General features: G+C 38.9%; 4 protein-coding genes across 5 annotated transcripts; 3 read left to right on the top strand and 1 right to left on the bottom strand.

Annotated features, from left to right (window-relative positions):
* Positions 1-88: 88 nt before the first annotated feature.
* zte38 (zebrafish testis-expressed 38) lies at positions 89-4,676 on the top strand. The gene is made up of 12 exons (XM_044135014.1): positions 89-424; positions 1,017-1,161; positions 1,331-1,394; positions 1,491-1,527; positions 1,619-1,639; positions 1,746-1,772; positions 1,846-1,913; positions 2,010-2,158; positions 3,124-3,344; positions 3,485-3,518; positions 3,627-3,667; positions 4,292-4,676. Exons 1-12 carry the CDS (start codon positions 374-376, stop codon positions 4,337-4,339), a joined length of 906 nt encoding a protein of 301 aa, XP_043990949.1. The 5' UTR covers positions 89-373; the 3' UTR covers positions 4,340-4,676.
* On the bottom strand, positions 4,354-11,232 carry aldh9a1b (aldehyde dehydrogenase 9 family, member A1b). Its single transcript, XM_044135012.1, is given in 13 exon segments — positions 4,354-4,853; positions 4,855-4,915; positions 5,799-5,911; positions 6,076-6,217; positions 7,073-7,160; positions 7,235-7,423; positions 7,532-7,672; positions 8,379-8,575; positions 9,020-9,154; positions 9,735-9,864; positions 9,945-10,090; positions 10,719-10,937; positions 11,088-11,232. Coding segments are annotated over 13 exon segments (1,725 nt in total). The 5' UTR covers positions 11,221-11,232; the 3' UTR covers positions 4,354-4,822.
* A 721-nt stretch (positions 11,233-11,953) lies between these two features.
* Positions 11,954-17,924, top strand: uck2b (uridine-cytidine kinase 2b). The gene is made up of 7 exons (XM_044135017.1): positions 11,954-12,123; positions 13,565-13,724; positions 14,642-14,738; positions 14,969-15,111; positions 15,291-15,388; positions 15,895-15,943; positions 16,670-17,924. The coding sequence occupies exons 1-7, from the start codon at positions 12,019-12,021 to the stop codon at positions 16,804-16,806; spliced, it is 789 nt and encodes a 262-aa protein (XP_043990952.1). The 5' UTR covers positions 11,954-12,018; the 3' UTR covers positions 16,807-17,924.
* A 120-nt stretch (positions 17,925-18,044) lies between these two features.
* On the top strand, positions 18,045-22,095 carry czib (CXXC motif containing zinc binding protein). Of its 2 annotated transcripts, none has more exons than XM_044135019.1 (8): positions 18,045-18,421; positions 18,514-18,597; positions 20,078-20,134; positions 20,228-20,309; positions 20,393-20,424; positions 21,265-21,342; positions 21,721-21,786; positions 21,920-22,095. In XM_044135019.1, the coding sequence occupies exons 1-8, from the start codon at positions 18,416-18,418 to the stop codon at positions 21,938-21,940; spliced, it is 426 nt and encodes a 141-aa protein (XP_043990954.1). In that variant the 5' UTR covers positions 18,045-18,415; the 3' UTR covers positions 21,941-22,095. The 2 variants fall into 2 exon arrangements, with proteins under 2 accessions (XP_043990954.1, XP_043990953.1); XM_044135018.1 differs by having other exon boundaries at positions 18,051-18,421; positions 21,941-22,095.
* Positions 22,096-22,678: the final 583 nt, after the last annotated feature.

A 22,678-nucleotide genomic window follows, 5' to 3' on the forward strand; every position in this document is an offset into this window, starting at 1 on the left:
TTAAAATCTTTAATCCGTCACTCGAGTAAAAAAAAAAAAAATCGTTATGACGGTAAGTGTGAATTTGTGACCATTTTATCGTAGAGTGTCTTTTCGTCTAGCGCGGGAAAACTGTTCGCTGATTAAAGCTTATCGTTAGTTGACTGGAGGAGCTGCGGGCTCTTCGTTTCCTAGAGTCCTAACTTATTTACAAAATATCGTCTTAGATTGTACTAAAAACTCGAGACATCACACTAACTTCGAAATAAGAAAAACATTGTCTTATTGGATATATTTACATTCATATTTAGCTTATTCGGCGTCTTCCCTAGCTAATTTAACCGTTGGAAGTGACTCGGCTAACTACGGTTGAACGCAAGAAGAAGGGGTAAAAATGGCGTCTGGGAAAATGCGTCTGAGAGGAAACAAGGAGGAAACTGCTGAGGTTTGGAAACAACACACTCCATAAAAGCTAACACCAAGAATATGTCTTTGTTTGCTCAAAATGCGTTAGTGAATGACATTTCTAATGCAATTGACGTCATTATTTGTTCATAAGATAGAGAACACAGCCATAATTAGCTTGTCGAGGTTCACTTCAATAAATGAGAACACGAATTTATATACTATTTACGTTCAGTAGACAGAAATATATATTCGAGCCCTTATCAAGTTTCTCAGTAAAAAAAAATCGAAGCTAAAGGGCAAATACACTTAATTTTTCACTACCTTGTGCATCCTTAATCAGCTGCACTTTAAAAACTACAATTACCTTGACTCTTCAAACTCCCACTAGATTATTTTACACCAAAAGCAGGATATTTAATACCTAGTTTTATTTCGGTAATTCTAACTGACCTGAAAGACAAGTTTGGTATGGTTTCACTTAAGATAGTGAGGGGAAAAAACAAAACAATTTTCACTTTTAGAACTAATGTATTAAAATTTGTGATTTTTGTTGCTGATATTCTAATTTGCCGAGATGCACCTGTATTTTATCTCCACGGCTTTTTTGCTTTTTTTCCCCACTTTTCAAGTGGACCGGATTATTCATCAATGACTTGAAAACCAAACAAGAGTCTCTGGTCTTTGTCAAGAGGATGATGGCCATCGCAGTCTCTTCTGTCACCTACTTGAGAGGGATTTTTCCAGAGTGCGCCTACCGATCCAGGTATCTTGAAGGTGAGCGAGATACAGTGCAGAAAATTCCAGAAGTCTTCCCCATAATTTGCATTCTTTACAGACTCCCTCACTGACCTCAAATTATAGCGTCATCTTACAGTAATGGAACGTGTTGGAAACAAATGTTTTGATATGTTGTACTCTAAAAATCGATGTTCTGTTTTGCTAGATTTGTGCATCAAGGTATTGCGTGAGAACAGCAACACCCCAGGCGCCAACAAAGTTGTGAAATGGTAAATTTTGTTTTAAATAGGCAGATCTGAAAGAAAGCTGTCGCCATCCCTCCCAATGATAAATGACATTTTTGACCTTACGTATGGTTTCTTTAGGATGATGGGCTGTTTTGACGCATTAGAGAAACAGTATGTAAGTCCCATCATCTATTGCCTTTAGAATTAAAACAGCCAATTTCTTCCCCGTTTAAAAAAAAATATTTTTCCATGTTTTCCTATAACAGCTCCAGATTATATGCATTGGGGTGAGTACTTTGTAGTTACTGAAGCAGTATGTAGATTTGATGTGATAGTTGGCGTTAACAATTTCCGTTTTTTTTTTTTTTTTTTGATTGGGGGGACAAACTCTAGGGTTACACTGATCCACAGGACCGTAATGTAAGTTGTATAACACACTTAATAATGTGACGTGTCAATCAGAAACATTAAGTTTGTGTTGTTTAACTTGCAGTGCATCATCGAGTCCTACCAGTTCAACTTCAGATACACTGAAAAGGGACCAGAAATGGGCATAATCAGGTGGGGACGGGTTTCCTTTCGTAGTAAATAAATAAATATGCGCCGTTTACGAGCTGACTTCAGTAGAAGGTTGGTTAATCCTTCATGAAACCTCAGGAACAATGCGATGGGGATGCAGGTGGCTCTGGAGGACACCAAGAGAGCCTCTGTGCTGCTCATCAGGAAGCTCTTCCTGCTGCTGCAGAACCTGGATGCCCTCCCCAGCAACGTCTACCTCACCATGAAGCTCTACTACTACGATGACAGTAAGACGCCAAACCGTTTCAGTGTGATTAACTCCTCAAGCAGAATGTTGCTGAAGACGTGAAGAGATAACAGCTGCCCTTTGTGTAAAGCACGGGTCTTCAACATGCGGCTCTGGAGCTGCAATAATGGCTCTTAGTAACTTTGGCTACACTTGAGAAAGAATCAACTTCTTTTTTTTTTTTTTTTTTTTTTAAATACAGCTGTAATAATAGTCACTTTTCCGATTAAATAATCTCACAGAATTTCCACAACAGAATGACACTAAAGGTTTTGTTAGATGCAATTCTCTTGTCGATATGTTGGAGCCTGTAAGCTACTTTTCTACGTAATTTTCTATTAGAATCAACATCCCATAAAGGGACAATTTTAGACCTGAAAGTAGAAAGAAATCTGTGGTTCTTCAGAAAGTGTTACATTTTTCTTTCGTCATTAATATGGCAGGGTTTTCTCTTTGTGTAATCGATCGCGGCGCACTGCAACGGCAAAATGAAAGCCACCACGCCTTGGGAATAAAGTTTTTTATATAGATATTTAAGCTATGTTACTGTGTAAAGCATAAGAAGGCTACTGTGTGCTGAGCTGCTCTCGAGAGTTAAGTGAAGCTAGACACGACAGTTTGAAGTAGAGGGAGAGTTTTACAGTTTTACAAAATAAACCAAACAAAAAAAACAAAAGTTTGTTTTTGGTACAAAACTTTAATTAAAAGTTTTGCACCAAAACTTAAAAAAAAAACTATTTTCTAAATTGATGTGTTTCCATTAAGCAAATTCATTTCCAAAATATCAAATTGCGAATTGTACGGTCAGTGGAAACATGAAGTTTATGTTGACCTGAACAGCAGGCCATAAAGCCACTCTTTTCATTCCTGCTACTTTGACTAGTTCTTTTCCTTCCTAAGCACAAACCAAGCACACCCGTAGAGGAAGTTATTCGCTTTCTGACTTTATTTGCTTCGCTTCTAAAGTTACCCCTGCAGACTATCAACCACCAGGCTTCCAGGAGGGGGTGCACGACCGGCTGTGGTTTCAAGGGGTTCCAGTGCACTTCAAAGTGGGCCAAGTGCACACAGCCTACCACTCCCTGAGGGTCCGAGTGTCTGTGGAGCAAGGCCAGGTGAAAAAACTGCAGGAAGGAAACTATCTGAAGGAAGCTGGGCGGGTTTCCCCGAGGAAAGAGGCGATCAAGGTGGGTTTAGACCGGAGACTCTGCTAGTCCGTCATTCATTATTTACTTCCTCTCATTTTTCTCAAAGGACTAAGTCAACTTTTTTATTTTTTATTTGGGTTCCAATGTTTTCTTTGCTGTTTTTACATAATCCTCTTCAGAGAAAAGATGATGAAAGTCTTCCTTCTGAGGACGGTAGGGGGTTCTGTCTAAATGAAGCCATTCATTTCAACGATTTTCTTGTATTTTTGAAGTTTTTTTTGAACGTGCTAACGTAAAGTGTGCTAACTGTACTTTCAACAGAGTCTGCACAGTTCAAGAAACCCAGCAGGCCACCGACTAAGGTACAACATGACTGGCAGAAATACACGTAGAGGCTTCAGAAGCAAAACCTAATATTCAGAAATTCATTTGAGTCATGATTAAACCTGCAGTATATGACTTAATACAAAAATGTTTTTATTACAAATTTGTTAACACTGTCAGCATGTCTAGACTTATAATCTGTGAAAAGATTGATCTCCTGTATGACTTGCTGTTGCCATTTCTAGGTCAGAAACAACCTAGAGCAATCAGAGCCAGGAGGAGGGGCTTAGTGCTGTCAATCAGTCTCATGTACCTACAACTCAATGTGTTAATGACGGAATAGCAACTTACCCTTACAGGTAAACCAGAGTAGGTGGGGGCGTGATCAGTGACGTTTGTGATTGAGAGCGCTAAGCCCCGCCTCCTGGCTCTGATTTGTTGTTTCTAGGTAACAGTGGGAGAAAGCAGAGGAGCTCGATTTTCTTTTTTTCAGATTATTCCTCTTGTAGCATACTGCCATGGCATACTGAGTTTTTACAAAACTGTAAAAAATAAATATATATATATATATATATATATATATATATATATATATATATTGCACAAATGTTGCATACAGCAACTGTAAGGTGTAAAAAAATTGTTATTTTTTTGTCTGTTAGAAAAAAGCTGCTCCAAAATCTGTGGCAAGGAAGAAGAGGAGAAATTAGGCCAGGAGACCAGCACAGCGATACAAGTTTATTAGTGATATTTACAAACATTTTCAGTTTACAGTCAGCTGTGTATGAAGGAAACAGTCAGGCCAATGTCATTGGTATGAATTTTTTTTAAAGGTGGTTTATTACATAGAAGTTTGAAATGTGTTCAATTTTTTCTGATTAGAGTTGGTAAAAAAAAAAAAATAAAAAAAATAAAAAAAAAAAATTGGACTGATTGTAAGCACTTCTGTATTATTTTAAGAGTCTAAAATGTGGTAGTATTTATTCAGCCAGTGTTGCAAACATGTAAATCTTGAAGATGGATATAAAACGACATGATTCTCATCAATCAAGGCTTGTTTGTCTGTATTCATATTTGATTTTTTTTTCTCCGTTTGAGTGACGGCAGATGGCCGGTCCGGTTCGGTTCGGTTCGGTTCAATCCTCTCCACCTCCTCCAGTCTCTGGCTCAGGTTGCTTCCTCCAGTCGGTACTCTAAAACAGGCTGTCCACGTCTCCCATCTCCACAAACAGTCTTCAGCTGGGAGTAGAACTCCACGGTCACCTGGCCGTTCTCCCGCCCGATTCCTGGTGGGATGTAAGGGTGTGAAATGCTGAGAATGGGGACGAAGACAAGACTTTACAGGTTTAAAGCCACTGAAAAAAATAAAAAAGGAACAATCATGACTTTTAATTTCAGAATTCTGACAACAGAAGGTCAGAATAGTAATTACTCTGAGGAGGATTGGTGGCTCTAATCGTCCTCCGTAGGACTTAAAGGTGCTGATATTGCTTGAAATTTCAGATTTGTCACGTTGAAAACAAATTTCAGCACATTTTTATGTGGTAATCACTGGATACAAATAAAACCCCCATTTCACAGCTTTTTAGTTGGCAAAGCTGTTGAAACCTGTGTTCATTTTACACAGCAACAATATAAAAACGTGGCAAGATTGTTAGTCTAGCTTCAAGGGCAAATATCTTAGTACACTTGAAATGAAACTAACTTACAAATAACTTTGTAAGTCAGTTATATGAGTTTGTTTAAAGACAATAATCCCTTAATATTGATGTCAAAGTATTAGTTATAAGTTAAATAAAATGTCAGTGGCACAAGACATTTTAGTTTGAAACATGAAGAAAAATGTTTTTCATTCATGACATTTTATTTCAATTATAACAAATACTTTTTCATCAATGTTAAGGAATCATTGACATAAGACGAGCTCCTTTGTCTTGCTGAAAAGTTACTTGCAAGTTAGCACACTTGAAAGAAGACAAAACTGAGACATTTGCACTAGAAACTAAACCAAAATTACGTGGTAAGATTTTCTGTTTTTGCAGTGTGTAATTGGCCCTTTTGCACTTTTTGATTTTCACACCAAAACTGGTGAAAAAAAAGACACAATGTTGTAATTTGTACATGACGTTGGGGCCCTGGTCCGTTGGAAAACACTCGTTCTGACTGCACCTGACATTTTGTAGCCTCCGAATGGAACCTCCACAGGAGTGATGTTGTAGTTGTTGATGAAACAGGAACCGGCCTTGAGCTGTTCCACCACACGATGGGCACGGGTCACATCCCTAGCTCACGCAACACAGAACAAAAAAAATACAATAAAATTGTTTACGCGTCCAAAACGACATGAGCAGAAACCGAAACGGTGACTATGCGACGTCGGTTGTTCTGATACTTCCCTGTTTTGTTTTTGTGTATATTTATTCTTTTTCTTTAATTGCACACCGACCTTGTAAAGACGCCTGCAGCCAGACCAAATGTTGTGTTGTTGGCTCTCTGCAGAACTTCCTGTTCTGTTTCAAAGGACAGCACGGACATGACGGGACCGAAGATTTCTTCTCTCACACACGTCATGTCGTCTGTGCAGTCGCCTGTGGAAGGGTAAAGGACGGTAAAGAACTTTATTTAGACAATTTCTTTAAATCATGGCAATATAATTTCTTTGTAAGATAGTACAAATCAACGCATAAACACAATATTAAGGGACTTTATGTTTTGTTAAAATTGGGTTATGTAACTTTTACAAAAGGTATATTTTATTTACATATTTGTTAAAACTGTCACTATTGTCATGTAATATGAGACAGATAATTGTGAAAAAAATTACGTTCCTGTGCTAACTAAAGAAATAAACAGCTCAGTCAGAAACAAAAAAAAAAAGAAAAGAGAACCAGGAGGCGTGTCTTAGTGCTGTCAATCACCCTAACCCATCTTCCTGCTCCACTACAGCTTCTCCCCTCCAGCAGAGCCTGCAGACCGCTGAAGCTAGCTAGCATGACTACCAGTGACGGCAGATAAACGGTTTCCCTGGAACAGTAAGTTGTTTCTCCGCCATTAGCACATTATACAGCGTGTATCCGAGGTTGATTGACAGCATTAAGACCGACCTCCTGGCTCTGATTGGTTGTTTTTAACCAGGAGCAGTGCATTTCTTCAAACAGGGAGGAGATGGAGGAGTTAGATTTTTTTTGTAGATTATCTGTCCCATAGGATAGTGACAGTTTTAACAAATTTAAAAAAATAATATATACTTTATTAATTTAGAAAAGTTACATACACCAGCTTTAACAAACATATAAAAGGATTAATATTTTGGAATTGATCCCGCAAGAAAGTTTAGGTTTTTTTGTGCTTTTTGTCGCCCCCTACTGGAAATAGTATAGGTTGGTTGGCTTTTCTTGCTCTTTTGAATTCATTAAGAAAAATATCCCAGTGTGAAGGCTTACTTAGGACACATGGAGTCATGTAGTATCCACTTTTAAGTTTGGGGTCAGATGGGACAAAACGTTCTCCTCCACACAACACCTTGGCTCCCTGACAGCAGAGCATCACAACACACATCAGAGTCTTAACACACGGACGTTTGAGGAACATTTCAAGGGACTTGCCTCTTTTTTCGCCTGTTCAACAAAGGACAGCACTTTGTCCAGATGTGGCCGGCTAACCAGCGCTCCCATTCTGGTGCTTTCCAGCAGCGGGTCTCCTATTGCTATCGCCTGGGTTCTTTTCACCACCTCCTTGACAAACTCGGCCAGGACGTCCTTCTGCACGTACACCCTCGTGCCGTTGCTGCACACCTGTGAGTCATACGCTCAATCAACCACGCAAAGAGAAGCCAGCCGCATTTACCGACCAACTCGGCTTTTGAGCTACAAACAGGTGAAAGTGCGGGATTTTCTCTCTACCTGTCCTTGAGTCAGGAAGTTGGCCATGAGCGCTCCTCTCACAGCGTTCTCCAAATCGCTATCCTTAAATATGATTAGGGGAGATTTGCCTCCGAGCTCCAAAGTCACCGGTTTGACCCCCTTCGATGCCATTTCCATGATCTGAAAGTTAACGCCACATTCAAGAATACCCGTTATTCATTCTGTTTGTTGAAATTTCACAATTAAAGGGGCGGTATTATGTGTTTTTCAGCCACATAGTGCCACTTTATAGCACAATCAATAACTCTATCATCTTAAGTTGCTATGAAAGTGCTGTATCTGTCGAACAGGACTTCAAAAAATGTCATTTTGTAATTTAAAGGACCAGTATTGTGTAAAATTGACTTTTTTGACCTTTACAACATTTTTTAACAAGCTTGCCAGGTATTTGCTAATTGCTGTAGGCTAGTCTGAAGGATAACGGCCCAGATCCTTCAAGTCGGGGCTAGGTCCACCCAGGCGTTTTGCACAACTGAATGGTTGCCACGGGAGATTAAAGCAAGACTCCTGGTATGGTTTTGATGAGGGAATAACATTATAACATGATGTAAATTTTTAGTTAAATCTCAACTAAAAACCCACTTGTTTAGAGTTGTATTTGAAACGTAATCAATTGCAAATTTATTGACGGAATCTGACTTGATGTTGTGTTTTTGTTGTTGATTCTATGTTGCATTGTGTTTGATTTGATGTAAAGCACTTTGAAATGCCTGCTGCTGAAATGTGCTATACAAATAAAGTTTGACTGATTGATTGTAAAGGTAAAAAAAAGTCGATTTTACATAATACTACCCCTTAATTAAATGTTGACAATAGAAGCACTGACCTTCTGTCCTGTGGGCACACTTCCTGTGAAGGACACCTTATCGACATCGGGGTGGTAACACAGTAAGCTGCCAGTTTCCTGCCCACCCTGCACCACGTTGAACAGCCCCTCTGGAGCTCCAGCCTTAGCGTAGATCTCTGCCAGTAGCACTGCTGTTACTGGTGTGACTGGGGACGGCTTGAACACCATGGAGTTCCCTGGATTGGAGAACAGAAAGCAGAACAACTGACGTCTAAATTGTCTGACTTCTCCAGTCATAGCAATGTTTGGTTGGTTCATCCATCCAGGTCAAAATGAATGGGGGCATGTTCATAGTTCATTACAAACTGATCTCCAACTTGAAATGTTCATTTGTCGTAATTTTTCTGCGTTAAAAGACGGTTTTAATGTGATTCTTTTTTTCTTCTTTATCCTTTCAGATCGTACTTATAATATTTTGGTCATAAGAGGGCCGACGCACCCCAGACATCCTCTTTCAATAGCTGCAGCAAAACAATCCTCCATGTAACCTGATAGCTTTAAAACAGCTCCAACTGCGCTTAGGTGTAGCTTAGTTAAACTTTTTCTTCAGCTAACCTGGCATATGTTTCAATTAATTTGGAGCAAAATGTTTTTCTAGCATCCAGAGGAAATCCCCGTACCACAGGCCAGGGCTGGAGCAGACTTCCAGGCAGCGATCTGGAAGGGATAATTCCAGGCGCCGATGCCCACACACACTCCCAGAGGCTCCCTGCGGGTGTAGGCGAAGGATCCCCCCGACAACTGAACATGCTGTCCTTGGGAGAAAGGAACAAAAAACCCAAAAAGGAGCAAATTACAGTGGTATGTATGATATTCGTAATTGATAAACACTTCATTTATTAGAAACAGGTTTAAGGAAAATATCAGTAGTGAAATTTATGATAAATATCTATCCCCGAAATTCAACTCATGAAAAGTGTTTCTCACTAATACCAGAACCTCTAATGAATTATGGAAAACATTGTAAAATAAAATGTGGGTACTTAAAGAAATATTTTTACCTGTGGCACCAGATATTTTTTTTTAAAGTAGGCTTGTTATTGCCATATGCAACACCTTGATTTTTATGCTGATGGACTTTGTGATGGGGAAATTTTGCGATTTTCCCATTATAAAATCATGACATCATTCTTTTTTTTAACCTAACCTTGTCTTCTCGATTACTTTGTCCTTGTACCCTCTGCGAACCAGCTTTGCTGATCTTTGAATTTTTCTTAGCAGTTCTATACACCTAATGAATCACTGTGCTAAGAACCCATTTTTAGAAAGTCTGTAAAAAAGAAATACATTTGACCAAATAAGCAACACAGTCCCTTATACGCAGTTTGTACCAACCTGCCAGAGTGCTGGCCAGTCCAGCGTAGTATTCTATACACAGTCTAGCAGAGTCCACGTCCAGACGGGCCTCTGTGATGGACTTCCCATTGTTGACCACCTCCATTTCAGCGATCTCCTCTCTCCTGCTCTGTGAATGACACCTGGGTGAAAACGCTTTAAGCTTTTTTTCGTGTAGAAATGACGGGATCAACAAACTTTTAAACACACCTCTATTAAATGGGCAGCTTCTATCATGATCCTTGCCCGCTCCATCCCGGACATTTTGCTCCAGGGACCAAAGGCCGACTTAGCAGCCTTCACGGCCTGATCTACTTCCTCTCCGCCGCATGGCTCCAAATGGCACAAAACACGGCCTGGAGTGGAAAAAAACAAACAGGCCATTCAAAACATCAAATGAATCATAAGTCATTTATATACACCGCCTTGTAAAAGTATTGAAGCTCCTTTAAGAGTAGAAATAGAAAATGAGTTCACTAATGATGCTTCAGTCCGACATCAACATCTGTATCGGATTTTTCAATATCTAGATCGGTATTGGTGACAATGTGCCTGAGACATAAGGTCAAGTCTATTCAGTCTACTTCTATGTTATGTGCAACGTTAAGCTTTATTACTTATTTTACATTATATTTGGAATTCCTAATTGTACTTTCCGAACCATTTGAAAGAATTTGCAGTTTGACCAAGGTAGTCAGCCAATTGTTTTTGTCAGTTTCTTTCATATTGATTTTCAATTGATTGTTACATTTACATTGTTATAGTCCTAATTGCAATGACTCCATAAATTAAAGTTAAACTACTGGCGTATTTATTTGTGCTGTAGCTAAGTAAAATTTTAGCTTGCTAAAAAATAATCTAGCATTTTTGATTTTCAAGTTGCAAACTGATGTTGCTGAAGATTGGATCATCTGACAATAGTCTCTTCACACAACAATGACCAAAGTTCAGCAGTTAGGAAACGGGGTCAGTTGTGTGACTTACCCGTGGCTGGTTCGTAAACGTTTTCCTTCTCGCGGCTTTCTTGGCTTGTCCTTCTCCGTCCAGCCCAGAAGTTCAGCGGGACGGTGATGTCCACCGAACCCGAAGACAAGCACCTCATGGCGGCAGAAAGAGTCGGAGCGGTTTGAGGCCGCGACGGGGACCCGAGAAGTCTCCGAAGCATATTTACACCGTCCCTTTTAATTCTACTTTCAGCAGCGACTGTAACAAAAAATACGACATACGGGTTAAAACCACGCAAAACCGTCCTTTTACAGCAACATGTGAAAAGTGAATAGCAAACGCGAACAGTTCCTCCACTCGTAATTTGTGCTGTATTAGACGAGAACTTCGGCTCGTTAGTGCACTTACAAACAGAAAACGTCACATTAAATGTTGAGGTAGAGATTATAGCTTCCGCTAAAAGTGTGAAATTATCACTTCGCCAGTTGTGCAGAGGTTCACGGGAGGTGGAGCAACCTGACGCTGCTGAACAGCAACCCATAGACGGACGCAGATAGATGCTGCGAGTGCGTCGGGCTCGTATGTCGCCATATTGTGAGTGGCATTTACATTCTTTCCAGTGAAAACAGTACAATTACACAATTTAAATAGCATAAAACAATTTTATGTGCCTCCCCCAATGTAATCAGACAGAAGAAAAGATACAATTACGTATGAATCCTGGTATTTTTCAAAGTAACAAATAGAATGAATAAAAATAAATAGCATCTTAATAAAATGATAAATGAAGGCACTTAGCGAAATTCCTAATGAAACATTTTCATAGCGTTAAGTAATTTGACTTCAATTCCCACAGTAACATATGTATGCTTTAACAGTGGAAACTACTTTCAGCAGCTGATAGAAAATAACAAGAAAAGGAGCAAGTGGTCACCAAGAAGTTTGTCTTTACCATAATCTGTCTGTTTGCGCAGGTTCGGTTTAAAATAGGCTTGTTCTTTTGACCATATGTGGGTAGTGTTGCCAAAAAAGTACTCAAGATGAGTGTTGCTTCAAAAATAATATTACTTTAACTAAATAATATTTTTGTTTACGGAGAAAACTTGCCACTCAAGATCACGGACATATATTTATTCGTGTGCTTTGAGGCGTCTAAATAAAACGTCCAGAAAAATATTCTTGTGTCGTAAATGAAATAAAAGTTATCTTTCCTGCCATAAAACTGAGCTCAAGTGCCCTAATTTTATAAATGTCGGCGTCATAAACAGCGGGAGCGGAGGGGGAGGAGCTCCGTCACAGTGACGTTCCAGCGCAGCTTCTCCAACGGCACATTGCAAGTATGGCCGGGGACAGCGAAACACTTCTCAGGGACCCGGATGAGAGTACCACCGTTATTCGACAGCCTTTCCTCATTGGTGTCTCCGGTGGCACTGCTAGTGGCAAGGTTCGCCTTCTCATTTCGTACTTTAGCCGTTCTCTGAAAATGTCATAGTTTTTATTTTTATTTTTAAAGTCACAGCTGACGTTGGCACAGTAACCGGATGCTAACGCTAAATGAACCGCGTGGCTTGTGTGACACATAGTTGAGGGTCTACAGTCGGCTTTATCATCTGTTCGCAGTAACGGTTCATTACATCCACCGGGTTCGGCTACGTTATCAGTGGTGGTCCAGAAACCTGTGTTTATTTTCCCCCTTTTTCCATAGCTTTTGAGTTATTTATACCAGGTTTCCTTTGGTGTACCGTGCAGCTAACTCGTGTTGGAATTCCATCACATGGTAGCTATTTGGGCAAAACAATAGATAATGCTAACAGTTTGTAAACATAAGCGAGCATATTGAGTCTATTGTGGTTTTAGCTCTTTTTCAAAAATAATGGAATATCTGTAGAACTTCTAACGCATTTCTAAATGTACGAACCCTTTGGGAATTATCAATGGTAAACACGGTTAGCTAGCCTTGATGCTGACGTGAATAAGTTGCAGGCGGTCGCGGGAAGGTGCCCAATAAAAGATTTCACCCACGTCCCTTTTTGTCGTTTAGATGCCGCGTGGGCAGTGCTGACTGACGAGCGTCAGAACAGACTCGCTTCAAGATGCGTGACTCAAATTCTGTCGCAACCGAACCCAGATAATAACAATATGAACTCAACTTATTAGTAAAACTTGCTTTAAGAAATAACCGGATTGAATGTATGAAATTCATTCACAGAGGAATGTTGTTCCAGATTCAGATTCCAGTCCGTAAACCTCATTGTTACAATTTAAGCCCCGCCCCTTTTACTTTATTTCTTCTTAAATCACTGATGTTATATCTCTGCGTGGTGACGCAAGTTTGGACTTCTATAACCAGCAAAGGTGTTAAAACCACGCAGACTTTCAGTTATCCTTCCCATAATCTGTAAACGAAATCCCGTATTTAGAGTGAATCTACTGAGAACTAGTATGAATAGATTGATCTCTAAGGCATGACGGTGAGCATATCAATTGTGCCGGCTAGTATTACCGACCTGATTCCAGTGTATATTAACAGTTTGACAATTTTGTCTTAAAAAAACAACAAAATAAACAAAACTGCTGCATCTGGCCAAAATTGACTCACCACTTCCACTGGGGGCAACAAAACTGATTGCTGCACAGTTTTATTGGCACAAAGACACCTAGGCCTCAGGAGGGGTGGGGAGTGCCCAGTCAGCAATGGGCTGCAGAGGTTAGTGAGGGCACTCTCCATAGCCCACAGTGCACTTTTTTTTGTTATATTAATTTTTGATTTATTGGTAAAAAGCAAAGTATGTCCAACCCAGTCATTTCCAGTTACTACATAGGGATTTATTTGGCCATTCTGAATGTTCTATCCATTTCATCGGCTCCGTTGTCTCTTGTAACAGTCGTCCGTGTGTGAGAAGATCATGGAGAAGCTGGGCCAGAACGAAATAGACCACCACCAGCGGCAGGTGGCGATCCTCAGCCAGGACAGCTTCTACAAGGTGCTGACTCCGGAGCAGAAAGCCAAAGCACTAAAGGGCCAGTTCAACTTCGATCATCCAGGTATGGAAGCGATCAACTGGGTCTGTCACGATAACAGATTGTGACATTTTGTCCCAGAAATTAACGCAATAAACAATAATACTGTCGTTTTGAGACTCTTTTTTTTTTTTTGAGAAAATCTCTCAAAGATAAATGAACATTAATTTCTCAAAGAATATTTAACTGGAAGACATTTTAAATATCCAAAATAAAAAAAAGGTTATGAAGTCTCTGTAAATAAACAAAACTGTCCTTCAAAGGGAAAGGAGAAACGGGCTAAACTGCCAGTTAGGACTCCAGTCAACAACAAAAAAGTGCAATCTACTTTGTACTGTGTGTCAAATGTTTGCAGCATTTTTCAAAATGGCGGCTTTTCACGCATGTTGAAGTAGTATTTAATTTTTCTAAACATGTTTTTCCTGTGTTTTGTTTTTTTAGAATGTCGTGACATGTCGAGCTCCTCCGTTTCCTCCCTGAGTTAATATTTCTGTCTGAAGAAATGCAACGCTCCTGGTCAAACTTAACCAATCAGAGCCAGGAGGAGGATCTTTGTGTTGTCAATCATACTTGTGTATGCGTTGCTAAATGCGCCGATGGCGAAACAACTTAATGTTAAAAAAAAGTTTGCCATCAGTGGCCATGCAAACTAGCCTTAACATTGATGGCAGGCTATGATAGCTGCAGCACAGCAGGAAGGAAAGGGGGGGGGGAAGTGCCACGCGCAGGGTGATTGACAGCACTAACACCCGCCTCCAGGCTCTGATTGGTTGTTCTATTGAGATTATCCGTCTCGTACCATGCTGTCACAAAATGGTGACAATTTCAACAAATATGCAAAAAACCCAAATCTTTTAAACGTTCTTTTGAAAGTTAGGTGGTGGTGAACAAACAGTAAATAAACCCATAACCAAACTTGTGCCTTTTTTTGGCTTTTCTAGATGCCTTCGACAATGATCTAATCATGCAAACGCTCAGACAAATACTTCAGGGAGAGACGGTGCAAATCCCAGTTTACGACTTTGTTACTCATTCCAGGTAAGCGTTTCCTTCTTTCTCTGCCCAGATCCCGTTTCTTCAGCACCTCCCAGTATTGTAGTTTCTCCATAGGAAAGTGTTTTCATAAACAAGTTCCTGACCTGAAAGGAACGTGTTTTTTTGTTTTGTTTTTTTTTGCCTCTGAGCTCGGGTTTTGTAATCGATCTCCAGTTGTTGTTTTTCCCTCCAGCCACAGAGAAAAGGGAACTTTTTTCTGTGTGTTGTTCCAGGAAAGAGGAGTTTGTTACGGTGTACCCGGCCGACGTGGTCCTGTTTGAGGGCATCCTCATGTTCTACTCTCAGGAAATCAGGGATCTGTTCCAGATGAAGCTGTTTGTTGACACAGACCCAGACACGCGGCTCTCGCGTCGAGGTGTATAGAAAAAGATCCGATTGGACACGCATTGTTGTCACTTGTTTAAAAGTAATCTGAGCAATGCTTAGTAAGACACTGAGGTAACCAGCAGTAGTGAAAGGGGTGGGATTCCACAGGGGTATCTTGTAAATATCTTATGTGGTCATTGTGCCTTTTTTATTTTTTTATTTTTTCAGTTCTGAGGGACATTAATGAGCGTGGCAGAGAACTCGAACAAGTGCTGAGTCAGTATATTACCTTTGTAAAGCCGGCCTTTGAGGAGTTCTGTTTGCCGGTAAGTGACAATGCAAGGATTTTTCTACTTTTATTTACTGTTTCAAGTTTTGGATAGTCAAGAATCGTATATAGTGATTTTTGATTATCAAAATGCTCAGATTTCTCACACTATTTTAATATTAATAGATAAACCAGCCTGGATGAAATACAAGAAATTCTGTCCACTTTTTTTATGTAAGGTTTCTTGTAAATTGTCAAAGATGCTCCTTTCAATTCCTTTAAAAATTGGGTACATAATGACCAACACTAATAATTAACCAATTGACAGAACAACTGATATTTTTTTATTTTTAGTACGTTGGTCCCAATGTTGGCAGAAAATCAGTGCTGCAGTTGCAGATATGGTCCAATAGATGGTGCTGTTTTTCTGATATTTATTTTCTCTCTCCATTGCTTTTGGCTTGCTTCAATAAAAAAAATAAAAAAATATTAATTATAGCTTTAATTTGAATTACATTGAAAATGTTTTGACTTGGTTTATCTTAAACTTTTTTTCCCTTCTAGACAAAGAAGTATGCAGACTTGATTATTCCAAAAGGAGCAGATAACCTGGGTAAGACTAGACTGATTGTTATGTAAATAAACAGTAGGAGGGCTGAGGGTGTTAACTTCGCCCTACAAGGAAAATTTAAACATTCTCCTGCGTTATTGTGTGCTGCTCTCTGTAACTCAAATCTAATTAGTTTTTTTGGGGGGGGTTTCAATTTGGGTCCAGGCTTGGTTCTAGCACTGATGCACCTGACATTATGTAACTTTGTTGGGTTTTTTTTTTTTTTTTTTTTTTTTTTTTTTAGATGTTTGACTATAGTAATCAACCTTGTTTTTTTTTCTTTTCTTTCAGTTTCAGTTTATTTATTTTCAATCAGCAAATAAATGCTTCCAATTACACTGACTAAAGATTTTAAAAGGTGTTTTTACATCTTTGACCAAGCTTGTGAAGCTCTTGGTTTGCTGTACTGGTGCAGTTATCAAGTAAATTGGTAATTTGGTACATTTATGTCTGGATTTAAAGAAACCCCGAAACATTTCGAGTCAATTCAGCCCTCTTGTTTCCGAATTGGATCAGTATCGGCCGATACTGTGCCTCAGATTTTGTTTTGGAAGTGGATCGTGTATACATGTTGACCACCCTAGATTTTTTTCAAACACAAACATGTTCATAAAAAAACCCCTAATTGGCATAGCAGCCATGTTAGTTGTATCAGTTCAATCCCAAAAAGTACTTTCTACGTTTTGAAGCCAATTTTTGTGGCCCACGTAACTGTTTCTTATTTTGCAGTGGCCATCAACTTGATCGTCCAGCACATCCAAGACATTCTGAACGGTGGACAGACCAAGCGTCAGAACGGCTTCACAAACGGACACAGCGCCCCCCGGCAGCGGAGGACCTCGGAGTCGAGCAGCCGTCCTCACTGACGCCGTGACCCCCTCTCTTCACGGGGCGGAGAGGGGTGTGGGTGTCGCACTGTAGATAACGCCACCTTGGCTACACTGTATTTAAAAAGAGAAGAGACCGAAGTAATTGAAATGCCTTGCATTGAGCCCTTTTGTGATCAGTTATGTTTTTTTTTGTTTTTTTGTTCTTCTTTTGTGAACCCTGAACTTAGATTTTCTTTTTGTTGTTTGGAGGCTAAAGAAGGGACCTGTTTAAACTGGGTTTTTCTCCCGGCTCTATTCTTTTAATGTCCCCTTACTTAAACAATGACAGTCTTTTCTGGTAGAAAATAAAAACTTTTTTTTTTCCTTTTTTGTTTCTGGTAAAACTTGAAGCCCTGGTGTCTAGGGAAACCCTAAAAATGTTTGACGATTTGAAACAAACAAAAAAAAAAAAAACGGTTTAAAGTTGGCCAAAGGCAGGTTGATTCCTGTATTGACAATCTTGAGAGTGTTTCTCATTGTTTTGTCAATGATATGAATTTTTTTCCACCGCAGTGTTTTGCATGAACGTCGTCACACATCAAAACAAATGCTGGCAAGTTTCCAATTAATCCAAAAAGGAGGAAAATGCTTCTTTTACATTTAGTTATTTATTGAAACTTAAATGATGCAAAAATAAAGGTCTAAGTGGTTATTTTATTTTAAACAAGATCATCTAAATTATTTTTCAGAACTTAGGTGCTTCTGCTCACATTCACACAGCCAAATCACAGCTGTGACATCATGATGACGTAACTCAGGGTAATGCAGTTGGCCTAAAATGCCACATTAATGAATGATTGGGGGGGGAGCTCCTCGGAGGGTGTTCATTGCCTCAGCAATAGCATTCATTCCAGATGTGTGACAAACCACCATAATGCCTCTGTAAAGTTGCCTCAGGTTGTCGCGCACAGCAAATCTCAACACTAGAAACCGGTCTGTTTTGGATAGGTTTTCAATAAATAAAAGTTTTTTTTTTTCCTTTATGCCAAGTCCTATATTTGTCATGTTGTGCAATTGAATGAATGAGTTGTGAATGGTTGTGGAGTAAGGGACTGATTGGTTAGTTGAAGTTGAACTTGTCAGTTGCCTAATGGTAAATAAACTGATGCAGATGAGTTTTGGTTTGGCGTGTTTCTTTTAAGTGAGGCGCAAGATTTCTGAGCCGACGTTCTAACATCAAAATGGTTCACTTTGGCCTCTAGAGGGAGCGCAAGTGTTGTGGGGTTGACGTGTTCAGTAGTAAAGGTACATTCATAATATCAAGATACACTAAGTCAACGGTGAATTAGCAATTTTTTTATTCACAAGTAAGTATTTGTTTTTAAAACGGACCTTTTTCAAACCGGATTTACATGTTCGTTCAAACTAGCTTGTTTGGCTCCACAATGTTTGCGTTTTTAGGTTGAAGTCTTTGTTAAAAAGGAGGAAAACTTATATGTATTTTTACGTAAAACTGGGCGAGTTTCGGTAAGCCCCGAACAAAGCAGCAAACTATTAACTTTGACGCATTACTCAGACCACTTTCAGTACCGATAAGTAGTAAAAGTCACAAATTTCGAGGATTCCTGAACGCCTCAAAGACGGCTGCCATCATTGGAGCGTCAAGATGGTGGTATGTGTCGCCCCTGCTGCAGGGTTCTGACCCAAAGCGCGCACGTTCGGCTCGTTCTGTCTCAGTTCTAACTCCTCTCTGTTTCATGACAGAAGTTCGGGCTGCAGTTCAAAGCCAACCTGGAAAATGTGACAAATGTAAGGCCGCTGGGGGAAGACTTCCGCTGGTTTCTGAAGGTAGGATGGCGAGAATGCTAATATGCTTTTATTTATACCCCTGGTTTTTTAATTCACTGTCGAAAACTGCTCCGTGTCCTTTGCTGATTGATCCCATTCAGTTTCAGATCAATGAGGAATTCAATTTGAGCTGCACGCATGTGTATAATGTAGTTTGCTGTGTAGCTGCCTCAGAAACAGCACTAGGCATGCTAAAAACAACCAGGCAGGGGGGAGAGTGGTGCGCTGAGTTTTTCTCTGCCATGTCAGCAGCATTCCCCATGACTAACATTTTTATATATTTTTTCATAATTGTTCTGATGTTGCGGTCTATATTTCAGAAAACCTCAATTTGGATTTATATAGCCTTAATCATCAAACTTGAGAGGGGGGCATTGCTTACTTCCTATTAAAGATCACAATATGAAAGGAGAAAATGTCAATTAAAGAACGATCAAAGTCAAAATAAAGAATCTTGCGGAAATTTTTAAAATATTTTTTTATCTTATCTGGCAGTTCAAGTAAAATCCATATGGACAAATACACCTGGCTTCATCTGGGTTATTGTTTTATGTAACCCAGATGAAGGGTAAAAGTTACAAAAAAATACACACTTGAATGAAAATAATTATCTTCCCACATAAGTTATGTATTATGGCAGTGACAGACAAAAACCCAAAGCTGACCGTCCCTGGTAAGAAATGTATGGAGGAGTATTAGTGTCATTGTCGGTAACTGACTTCCACAGAGAAGTAAATTTCTGCAAAGAAAATCAAATAAACCTTGGGACTGATTAGACATATTTGCAAGAAAAAAACTTGGATATTCTTTTATGTCAAAGTTGTACATTTTAAATAAAATGAAGATACATTTTTATTCTTAAGGACATATATTTGCAATATTAAAAATATGTGTGACATAGCAATGTGAGCAACGTTTTAGAAAAATAATACTCATAGTTAGAAAATTTCCTAAAATAATTAAGTCAGGACTCCTCTAGGGTAGAGGTGGTAAACGTAGGGGATGCACATCTTTTTGTCACAAAAGTGTGACTTTAAAATGAGAGTAAAATTAAGTAAGATTTTTTTTTCTGACAAATTTCCAACTTTATAATGTTGTTTTCTTGTATTTATTTTTTTTATTTGTTTCCATTTTATTTACAGCGGCCCAAATGCACCACCAGCATAGCGAAGAGAAGCAAAACCACGCTGTTGTTGCTCGTTCTGTGCTCTTTCGCATACAAGCAGGAGTTTAAGACGATGCTGAAATTTCCTGATTGCAATTTGATTTTATTGTAGCATTTAAAAAAAAAAAAAAAAAAAAAAAATTTAAACAGTAAAAAGACGATGAAATTGACAAAAAACTAAAAATACGTAGGAAACCTTTGCGACTTGAACGCACCGTGGAGTTAAGGCCAGGACGTCAGCGGACCACCGGAGCCACTTCATGTTCTGTCACTCTGCTCACGCGCTCACTTGTCGTTTTCTCCTCCCGCCTTCAGCTAAAGTGTGGAAACTGTGGGGAGGTCCCGGATAAATGGCAGTATGTGACTCTAATGGTAAGTAGAAAAACTTCATAAAAAAAAAACAGCCAAAAACAAAAACATTCGCCGTCCCGTATATCAACATTCTCCCGGTCTCTGTGTCGACAGGAGAGCGTTCCGCTGAAAGGAGGCCGAGGGAGCGCCAGCATGGTCCAGAAATGCAAACTTTGTGCGAGGGAGAATTCGATAGGTGCGCATGAGTGCGTCATTAAACGTGTCAGCTGCCCGTGTGAGATGTTTGAACTAATCGGAGGCCAATTTTCTCCATCGCAGATATCCTGAGAGACACCATTACCCCTTATAATGTAAGTAGACCGTCTGGTACCAGGTGTTAAACATGGCCTACCACGGCTCAGTTTTTCCAGCATACTGTTAATTTTTTTGTTTTCTTTGTTCTTTTTTTTTTTAGGATGGAAACAATTAATTGGATTAATTGTGATTAATTGGTTATTGAAATAACTGTCAATGAATTTAGTAACTGATTAATCGTTACACATCAAATACACAGGCACTTAAAAAGACCATTTTCTGAAAAAACAACACACCCAGAGCAGTAATTAAGACAAAACTGTGTAAAAAAAAAAAATATATATATATATATATATATATATATATATACAAATGGAAAAACCTCTAACGATGCAATCATTTGTCACATTGTTTGCGACAAATGATCAAGCGTTCACTAAAGGAACGCTGTTGTTGCATTTTATGCAATAAAATGTTTATTTTCTTATTCAAGAAAGGAATGAAATTGTTTATGTCTTCAGTGTATTTCTGATATTGTATAAAAAAGGCATAGGCAATTGAATGGAAAATCAGCAGAATGTGGCGATTTTGTTTTCCGATTAATCGTCAGAATAATCAAATGTCAAATCAAATAATCGTTGGCTGCTCTCAGAACTTGTGCCGATAGTTTCTAGAATGTACACACGTCTCTCCTCCTGTATGTTCATAATACAATTTTAGAAAACATATCATATATATTTCCAGGAACTTCATTGTTTTCTTTTTTGATTATATAGTTTTTTTTGTTTGTTTGTTTTTTCCGTTTTCCTTTTAAATCCATCTCCTTTATAATAAACAGAGTGTGTGACTGTGTGTGTTTTTGATTCTCACGGCGCTGCACGTTCTCTGGAATGAAGGCGTCGGACAACGACAAATTCAAGACGATGGTGCAGTTCGAGTGTCGGGGCCTGGAGCCGGTTGACTTCCAGCCGCAGGTGAGAATCTTTCTGTGTTTTTTTTTTTTTCCTGATCGGGCGGATTAAAGAAAAACTTCCAAGTTCTGTAAAACTCCTAGACTGCATTTAGTTCAATTAGTAGGATTTAGATGTAAAAACACCTACTGTAATAATTTTTTTTACTGTTTTTTTATTTATTTATTTTTAATGGCGGTTACTGATTCACTGGATTTTTTTATTTTTTTTTTGTACAAAAGTGCTACATTACTCGGGCATAACATTAAAATCACTTTTACGTCGTTGGTACCCTGGTGTGCTTTTTAAAAAAAAAAAAATTTATCTCTAGTGTGGACAAGGTTACTCTCTTTTAATAAAGTTTGGATTGAATTGAATATAGCACCACCTCTCCTCCCGCAGGCCGGTTTTGCTGCAGAGGGAGCCGAGACTGGAACGCCATTTCCTGAAGTCAACCTGCTAGAAAAGGTAAGAACATTGTGGCCTCCTTGTCCCCAAAGTTATTTTGTTAGATTATTAATCCACTATCTGTTCCGACTGTTCCCGAGATTGTTACTTTTCTTTCTTAATATGTCTATTTTACTTTATTTAAAAAAAAAAGTCCTCTTGTTGCGCATTTTAGGACTGGAACGACTACGATGACAAAGCCAAGGAGTCTGTGGGAATCTATGAGGTCACGCATCGATTCGTCAAGTGTTGATGTTCGTTTACGTTTGGTGGATTATGCTCAATAGACATGAACCTTGTGCATTGTTTTAATAAAAGTGAAGATGATGACTTCAGATGTTTTTTTTTTCTTCATCATAGTTCACTTTAAAAACATTTTCTTCAAAAGTAATTGATTACAAATATATTACAACTTTAGTTTTTCATATTTTTTTTCACAAGGGCTGATAACTGGTTTTCCAGTCAGGTGAAGGTTGATTGATTTTAAAAAGTGATTGTTCTTTTCAAAAGGTGGACTTACAATTCTTAAAGCTAAATTAAGCTGTTTTAGGTGACATTTTTGGATTATCACATATCACAGTGGAAGAGGTCTTACCCGTTGGACGTTTTTTCTGCCTATCACGTCTTTTTGTTGAGAGACTTATTGTTTGTAATGTAAAATTAGCATTTAATATCTAAAAGAAATAATCATCATCTCTGTTTGCCTTGCATATACACACAATTGAAAGCACACCTTTTGGGTAATGTGGAGGGCTGTACTCCACAATTAAATTATTAAAGCCTCAAATATATCAGTAAATCAAATTATAAGCATATTGCAATTTATTAAATGTGGCATTAGTAAAATTAATTTGAATGCGTGGTTCTGAATGTTTTCCTGCTCTGGGTCAGACTCTAGCGCCATCATGTACGG

Source organism: Gambusia affinis, linkage group LG12 (genome assembly GCF_019740435.1).
Source record: "Gambusia affinis linkage group LG12, SWU_Gaff_1.0, whole genome shotgun sequence".
Lineage (NCBI taxonomy): Eukaryota > Metazoa > Chordata > Actinopteri > Cyprinodontiformes > Poeciliidae > Gambusia > Gambusia affinis.

Excerpts from the sequence above, each read along its gene's own strand:
- zte38 (XM_044135014.1), top strand. The coding sequence starts at position 374 with ATGGCGTCTGGGAAAATGCGTCTGAGAGGAAACAAGGAGGAAACTGCT. Across the intron at positions 1,914-2,009 it reads CCAGAAATGGGCATAATCAG|GAACAATGCGATGGGGATGC; the intron begins GTGGGGACGGGT and ends ATGAAACCTCAG. Across the intron at positions 3,345-3,484 it reads CGAGGAAAGAGGCGATCAAG|AGAAAAGATGATGAAAGTCT; the intron begins GTGGGTTTAGAC and ends AATCCTCTTCAG.
- uck2b (XM_044135017.1), top strand. The coding sequence starts at position 12,019 with ATGGCCGGGGACAGCGAAACACTTCTCAGGGACCCGGATGAGAGTACC. Across the intron at positions 15,112-15,290 it reads CACGCGGCTCTCGCGTCGAG|TTCTGAGGGACATTAATGAG; the intron begins GTGTATAGAAAA and ends TTATTTTTTCAG. Across the intron at positions 15,944-16,669 it reads AAAAGGAGCAGATAACCTGG|TGGCCATCAACTTGATCGTC; the intron begins GTAAGACTAGAC and ends CTTATTTTGCAG.
- czib (XM_044135018.1), top strand. Across the intron at positions 20,310-20,392 it reads TGCGAGGGAGAATTCGATAG|ATATCCTGAGAGACACCATT; the intron begins GTGCGCATGAGT and ends TCTCCATCGCAG. Across the intron at positions 21,787-21,940 it reads AAGTCAACCTGCTAGAAAAG|GACTGGAACGACTACGATGA; the intron begins GTAAGAACATTG and ends TGCGCATTTTAG.